This window comes from Zophobas morio, unplaced genomic scaffold (assembly GCF_036711695.1).
Source record: "Zophobas morio isolate AGI-343-1 ecotype UQ-CSIRO unplaced genomic scaffold, CSIRO_AGI_Zmor_V1 ptg000877l, whole genome shotgun sequence".
NCBI lineage: Eukaryota > Metazoa > Arthropoda > Insecta > Coleoptera > Tenebrionidae > Zophobas > Zophobas morio.
The window spans coordinates 16502-25005 of NW_026972979.1; the positions used below are offsets into that span (position 1 = coordinate 16502).

General features: G+C 39.0%; 1 protein-coding gene across 1 annotated transcript; it reads left to right on the forward strand.

The window, feature by feature from the left end:
- The first annotated feature begins 416 nt into the window (after window positions 1-416).
- LOC135122097 (uncharacterized) lies at window positions 417-5090 on the forward strand. Its single transcript, XM_064046331.1, has one exon. The coding sequence runs from the start codon at window positions 417-419 to the stop codon at window positions 5088-5090; it is 4674 nt and encodes a 1557-aa protein (XP_063902401.1).
- Window positions 5091-8504: the final 3414 nt, after the last annotated feature.

Consider the following 8504-nt stretch of genomic DNA (forward strand, 5'->3'; position numbering starts at 1 on the left):
AGACGTGACCTACCGGCCATCGGAGTTCCCTACCGAGCAGGAGAGAAGCGAATTCAGCCCATCCAGTCAATTCACCCAGGCTCCAGGTGATCTTATTACGGTTTTGGCAATTTTCGACGCCTGCATCGGGAGACGGGATCCAGCCATTGGAAATTCCCAACCGGACAGGAGAGCAGCGAATCAGTCTAGCCGTTCCAGGTGCCAGAGGGCCTTATTGCGGTGAGTGGGTTCCAACTATTCCTTTTCTTTATCTATTTCCTGTCAAGCACGGATTCGACCGTAATTGCACGTCATTTTATTTAAATTTCATTGGCAAGTACCATTTACCTTGCCCGAACTGTACCAGTTTTACGTATTTCAACTAAGCGGTTTTTCAAATGGTTATGACGCGTTCGCAAACTTTCGATACTCCACACATGGCAGGCGCGGAAGGTGACGACAATGCCGAAACATTTTCGGACTCAAATCCTACACCAGAGGATGCAGGAAATTTACAAATTTTATTCTTAAAAAGAGATCGCATTCACGACGAAATATCGCGTTTCAAGTTGTGGTTTGAAACAAACAATCTAAGTACATCCGCTTCTCGACTAAGAGTAAGATTGCGCGATTTTGTACGTATTAAGGCTCAGTTTGACAAAATCCATTCTCAGATTGAAGCTCTTGATGACACCACCTCCGATTTAGAACAAGCTACCACAAGACTTTATTTTGAAAACGCGTATTACGATTTATGTGCAGATGTCGAAGATGCTATTGAACAAAAACGCGTTAACACATCTTCACCTGCACCGCAAGGTAACGCACCTACGAGCACACCGTCACCATCGGTGCAGTTGCTCCCGAATGTTATTAAACCGTTTAGCGGAATTTATACTGAATGGCTACCTTTTTATAATACATTTAAAACACAAAAGGTGTCTACATTTACAGCGGCAGTAAATCGCAATAGTACACAATCCAATTGTTATTTTTGTAAAAAATCTCATTTAATTTACAACTGTGTTACCTTTTCAAAACTCAGTGTTTCGGAAAGAAGGTCTCAGGTAGATAGGTTGAAATTATGTCAAAATTGTCTCAAACCATCGCATACGTCCGATAGCTGTAAATCTATGTCATGTAAATTATGCCAATTGAAACATAATACACTTTTACACAGTGACCAACCCTCTCATTCAAACGAAAACCAGCCTAGTACCAGCGGAGTTTATTGCTCATCCGCCCTTTTTCCACAAGCCGTTTTGTCTACAGCAATAATTCTAATAAAGGATTGTAAAAACAAATTTCAAAAATTCCGGGCTTTGTTAGACGTGGGTTCAGAATCGCATTTTATTACTGAAGCCGCCACTAACAAATTGGGTTTAAGTACAGAAAATGCAAATGTGGTCGTAGCAGGTATTCAATGTTCAAATACGACCGCTAGACAAAAGGTTCAGGTACAGATCGAGTCGTTGCATTACTCATTTACAACAGCTTTAAATTGTCTGGTAATCCCAAAAATTTCGAAGAACATAACTGCCCGTACCTTTTCTAAAGATGAGCTGGACATACCTGAAGCGGTAAAACTTGCCGATCCTAATTTCAATTTGTCACAGCCAATCGATCTGTTAATCGGAGCTGGATTATTTTGGCAACTGTTATGTGTAGGTCAAATTCAAACGATAGGACATGGCTTAATATTACAAAAAACTTTATTAGGTTGGATTGCAGGAGGGCCATTGCATGGATGCCCCACCAGTAACACTCGTCAAAATCTACATTGCGCGGTCAATAATGTCAATTTAGAAAACCAGGTTGAAAAGTTCTGGAAACTTGAAAGTTATTCAAACGATGATAAGCCGCTCACAGCTCTTGAAATACAACATGAGAACTATTTTATTAACAATGCCACTCAATTATCCAACGGACGATTTCAAGTCAGATTAACATTTAACGAATTTTTACCAAACTTGGGGAATCCGACAGAAATCGCGCTCAAACGGTTCAACACATTGGAACGAAAGTTCGCAAAAAATGTCATGTTAAAAATAAATTATCACGATTTTATGAAAGAATACATTAATTTGGGTCATATGCGTTTACTAGGTCCATTGACAGAGCATAGAATCGAAAGTGAACCCTATTACCTCTTGCCTCACCACGCGGTTTTCAAAAATGACGGGGCCACTGATAAGATTCGCGTAGTATTTGACGGGTCAGCCAAACCATCATTCGGAAAAAGCATAAATGCTTGTCTGAGTACAGGGCCAAAAGTACAAAACGACATTTTTGATTTAATAATTCGATTTAGAACGTATAGGTTTGCCTTTACAGCGGACATTTGCAAGATGTACCGTCAAATTTTAATTCATCCCGAAGACAGACGATATCAAAGAATTTTGTGGCGGGATGATCCCACACAACCGATGCAAGTGTACGAACTTAATACGGTCACATACGGGATGTCGTCAGCTCCCTATGCTGCGATCAAATGTCTAAGATTATTGGCGGATCAAGTGGAATCAACATTTCCAAAAGCTGCCGAAATAATCAAAGACAATTTTTACGTCGACGATGTACTCTGCGGGAGTTCCACCGTAGGGGAAACAATGAAACTTCGTGACCAATTAACGCAAGTGCTTTCCCAAGGACGTTTCACTTTAGCCAAATGGGCTTCCAATAATCCTAACATTGTACCACAAGAAACACCGAAAATGTCTGTTGTAAAATTTGACCAGGTGGACAATGAATCGAAAACCCTTGGTTTAGTGTGGGACACTCAAAAAGATGCGTTCAAATATTCAATCGACAATCTTTCAACTACGGGTAAAGTTTCTAAACGAAAAATTTTATCGGTCTCATCTAAACTTTACGATCCTTTAGGCTTACTAGGGCCAGTAACAGTTCTAGCTAAAATACTTTTGCAGGAAATATGGAATTTAAAACTTAGTTGGGATGAAACTGTGCCATTATCAATTTATTCCTCCTGGAAAAATTGGCTGAATGATTTAAAAATGGCGAATGAAATTACAATTCCTAGGTTCATATTTGAAACGGATGCCAGTGTCGAATTGCACTGTTTTTCTGACGCCTCCATTAAGGCGTATGGCGGAGCTATTTATGTACGTTGCATTAAGAAAAATGGTCAAGTTAATGTTAACTTACTTTGTGCAAAAAGTCGCGTTGCCCCCTTGAAGGCGACACCATTGCCCCGTCTTGAATTGTGTGCGGCTCTACTAGTATGTCAACTATGCGATGCGGTACTTAAAACAGTAAAAGTTCCGATTCAAAATAAGTACTTCTGGACCGACTCTAAAATCGCGTTAGCGTGGATTTCATCCCCCTCTAGCTCACTGAAAACATTCGTGGCCAACAGAGTGGCTGAAATTCAAAATCTTAGCAGTATAGAAGAATGGCGGTACGTACCGTCTATTAGTAATCCTGCCGACATAATATCGCGAGGCACAACAGCGAACAAATTATTAAACAACGATTTTTGGTTCCACGGGCCTTCATTTCTTTCATACACAAACGAATTTTGGCCCATACAAGAACCGGTCAGCAAAGTAGATTTACCAGAACAAAAGCAGACTACCTCACTCTTAGTAAACACACTTCCTGAATGGGAATACTTAAAACAGTTTTCTGATTTTATTAAATTACAGCGCTCAATAGCTTATCTAAATCGATTTGTAACTAATATCGGGAATAAAAATAATCAAAACTACGGGCCATTATCATGCTCAGAACTTGATCTAGCTTTAACAATCATTTTACGCCACATACAATCAACCGAATTTGACGAAGAAATAAGAACATTATCAAACAATTTGCCATTAAAACCGAGCAGTAAGCTTCTATGTTTGAATCCGTTTTTAGAGAAAGACGGAATCTTAAGAGTAGGCGGACGCTTAAATTTGGCTACCACTATTTCAGATTATAAAAAACATCCATATTTGCTACCGAGAAACCATCATGTGACAATGTTAATCATTTCTCACATCCATTTAAGTCACTTACACGCGGGCCCCCAGGCCACGCTAGCGATATTACGGGAAAAATTTTGGGTCCTTACAGGTCGCAATGTGGTCAGAAAAATAATCCAAAAATGTATGCGCTGTTACAGACTAAAACCACAGCCATGTAGCGAACGAATGGGTAACTTACCGAGCTATAGAATAGAGCCCAGTAGACCATTTTCTAAAACGGGTTTAGATTATTGCGGCCCAATCAACATCAATTTAAATCGCGGTAGAGGAAGGCCAAAAATATCGAAAGCCTATATAGCAGTCTTCATATGCATGGCAACAAAAGCGGTGCATTTGGAACTCGTGTCAGACTGTACCACCGAAAGTTTCTTACAAGCTCTGAAAAGATTCGTTGGTCGACGAGGAAAACCCAACGACATCTTCTCTGACAACGGGACAACTTTCGTCGGCGCAAAAAATGAGATGCAACGACTTCTCAGTTCGCGGAATGACCGTAATTACATAATAAAATACTTGACAACTGAGCAGATCAATTTTCATTTTATTCCGCCTTCCGCGCCACATATGGGGGGTATCTGGGAAGCGGCAGTCAAATCTGCGAAAAATCAATTGAAACGCGTTATTGGTACAGCTTTGTTTAATTTCGAAGAAATGCAGACGTTGCTAATCCAAGTTGAAGCATGCTTAAATTCGCGTCCGTTAACCCCTATATCCAATGACCCAAATGATCTGACTCCTTTAACCCCCGGCCACTTCCTCGTTGGAACCCCTCTAACTGCTGTTCCAGAGGACAACGTCACCGCGCTCCCAACGAACCGGCTCTCCAGGTGGCAACAAGTCAGTCGCACTCAGCAGCAATTCTGGAAACGGTGGTCAGCAGAATATCTGGGCCAACTTCAAAATCGCCCAAAATGGACCAAGGCCAGCCACAACAACATAAAGGTGGACGATTTGGTGGTCATTAAGGAAGACCACACACCCCCGCTTGCATGGAAGATGGGACGCGTCACTACAGTTCATCCCGGTCAAGATGGCCTCATTCGGGTAGTGACAGTGAAAACCGCGAATGGTGTGACTAAACGACCAGTGGTTAAACTATGTGTGCTTCCGACCGAACCATAAACAAAGGTGTTTAAATCTATTTGTTTTTTGTATATATGTGTTTTATATTCCCTTTTGTCAAAGTGCTGTATGCATCCATTATGTAAATAGGTACTCATTATGTAGTGATATTTGCAGTTTAAACTTATTGTCATGTTGAAAGTTAGTTCTTTCAAGGCGCCGGACCATGTTCGGGTTTCGGTTTTACCTACCAACCGCAACCCTTGTCAACAAGCGTCCCCAACTTTCTCTTTTACCTGCAATGTATCGCTTCCGATTTTAACAACTTTGTACATAGACTCCGAACCGTCAACAACAAGTAAATACAGTGTTACACAGCACATGTTTGTGTTTCATTTTATATCAATCTTTTTCGGTACGTATGTATGAGTAACAATCATACATCCAACAAATATAGTTCAAATTCAATAAAAATCGACAAAAATACAGTTTCTAGCTAAAATTTGATGGTTTCGTTGCACTTTCCGAGCCCGTAGGGTATCTGAGTGGCTTAAAAGTACAAGAAAACACTTCAAAAGTGACGTTTCTGAAGAATTTTAACAGTTTTCTTGTATCTACGAACGCCAGAATGCATAAAATTGACCTAAACGTCTCCTTTTCCTATTCTGAGTCGATTCTGCATGCTTTAAGTGTGTTTGGTGGCTCAGAACCATCAAAAAACGTTGAAATATAGTTCAAATTCAATAAAAATCGACAAAAATACAGTTTCTAGCTAAAATTTGATGGTTTCGTTGCACTTTCCGAGCCCGTAGGGTATCTGAGTGGCTTAAAAGTACAAGAAAACACTTCAAAAGTGACGTTTCTGAAGAATTTTAACAGTTTTCTTGTATCTACGAACGCCAGAATGCATAAAATTGACCTAAACGTCTCCTTTTTTTATTCTGAGTCGATTCTGCATGCTTTAAGTGTGTTTGGTGGCTCAGAACCATCAAAAAACGTTGAAATATAGTTCAAATTCAATAAAAATCGACAAAAATACAGTTTCTAGCTAAAATTTGATGGTTTCGTTGCACTTTCCGAGCCCGTAGGTTATCTGAGTGGCTTAAAAGTACAAGAAAACACTTCAAAAGTGACGTTTCTGAAGAATTTTAACAGTTTTCTTGTATCTACGAACGCCAGAATGCATAAAATTGACCTAAACGTCTCCTTTTCCTATTCTGAGTCGATTCTGCATGCTTTAAGTGTGTTTGGTGGCTCAGAACCATCAAAAAACGTTGAAATATAGTTCAAATTCAATAAAAATCGACAAAAATACAGTTTCTAGCTAAAATTTGATGGTTTCGTTGCACTTTCCGAGCCCGTAGGGTATCTGAGTGGCTTAAAAGTACAAGAAAACACTTCAAAAGTGACGTTTCTGAAGAATTTTAACAGTTTTCTTGTATCTACGAACGCCAGAATGCATAAAATTGACCTAAACGTCTCCTTTTCCTATTCTGAGTCGATTCTGCATGCTTTAAGTGTGTTTGGTGGCTCAGAACCATCAAAAAACGTTGAAATATAGTTCAAATTCAATAAAAATCGACAAAAATACAGTTTCTAGCTAAAATTTGATGGTTTCGTTGCACTTTCCGAGCCCGTAGGGTATCTGAGTGGCTTAAAAGTACGAGAAAACACTTCAAAAGTGACGTTTCTGAAGAATTTTAACAGTTTTCTTGTATCTACGAACGCCAGAATGCATAAAATTGACCTAAACATCTCCTTTTCCTATTCTGAGTCGATTCTGCATGCTTTAAGTGTGTTTGGTGGCTCAGAACCATCAAAAAACGTTGAAATATAGTTCAAATTCAATAAAAATCGACAAAAATACAGTTTCTAGCTAAAATTTTATGGTTTCGTTGCACTTTCCGAGCCCGTAGGGTATCTGAGTGGCTTAAAAGTACAAGAAAACACTTCAAAAGTGACGTTTCTGAAGAATTTTAACAGTTTTCTTGTATCTACGAACGCCAGAATGCATAAAATTGACCTAAACGTCTCCTTTTCCTATTCTGAGTCGATTCTGCATGCCTTAAGTGTGTTTGGTGGCTCAGAACCATCAAAAAACGTTGAAATATAGTTCAAATTCAATAAAAATCGACAAAAATACAGTTTCTAGCTAAAATTTGATGGTTTCGTTGCACTTTCCGAGCCCGTAGGGTATCTGAGTGGCTTAAAAGTACAAGAAAACACTTCAAAAGTGACGTTCCTGAAGAATTTTAACAGTTTTCTTGTATCTACGAACGCCAGAATGCATAAAATTGACCTAAACGTCTCCTTTTCCTATTCTGAGTCGATTCTGCATGCTTTAAGTGTGTTTGGTGGCTCAGAACCATCAAAAAACGTTGAAATATAGTTCAAATTCAATAAAAATCGACAAAAATACAGTTTCTAGCTAAAATTTGATGGTTTCGTTGCACTTTCCGAGCCCGTTGGGTATCTGAGTGGCTTAAAAGTACAAGAAAACACTTCAAAAGTGACGTTTCTGAAGAATTTTAACAGTTTCCTTGTATCTACGAACGCCAGAATGCATAAAATTGACCTAAACGTCTCCTTTTCCTATTCTGAGTCGATTCTGCATGCTTTAAGTGTGTTTGGTGGCTCAGAACCATCAAAAAACGTTGAAATATAGTTCAAATTCAATAAAAATCGACAAAAATACAGTTTCTAGCTAAAATTTGATGGTTTCGTTGCACTTTCCGAGCCCGTAGGGTATCTGAGTGGCTTAAAAGTACAAGAAAACACTTCAAAAGTGACGTTTCTGAAGAATTTTAACAGTTTTCTTGTACCTACGAACGCCAGAATGCATAAAATTGACCTAAACGTCTCCTTTTCCTATTCTGAGTCGATTCTGCGGGCTTTAAGTGTGTTTGGTGGCTCAGAACCATCAAAAAACGTTGAAATATAGTTCAAATTCAATAAAAATCGACAAAAATACAGTTTCTAGCTAAAATTTGATGGTTTCGTTGCACTTTCCGAGCCCGTAGGGTATCTGAGTGGCTAAAAAGTACAAGAAAACACTTCAAAAGTGACGTTTCTGAAGAATTTTAACAGTTTTCTTGTATCTACGAATGCCAGAATGCATAAATTTGACCTAAACGTCTCCTTTTCCTATTCTGAGTCGATTCTGCATGCTTTAAGTGTGTTTGGTGGCTCAGAACCATCAAAAAACGTTGAAATATAGTTCAAATTCAATAAAAATCGACAAAAATACAGTTTCTAGCTAAAATTTGATGGTTTCGTTGCACTTTCCGAGCCCGTAGGTTATCTGAGTGGCTTAAAAGTACAAGAAAACACTTCAAAAGTGACGTTTCTGAAGAATTTTAACAGTTTTCTTGTATCTACGAACGCCAGAATGCATAAAATTGACCTAAACGTCTCCTTTTCCTATTCTGAGTCGATTCTGCATGCTTTAAGTGTGTTTGGTGGCTCAGAACCATC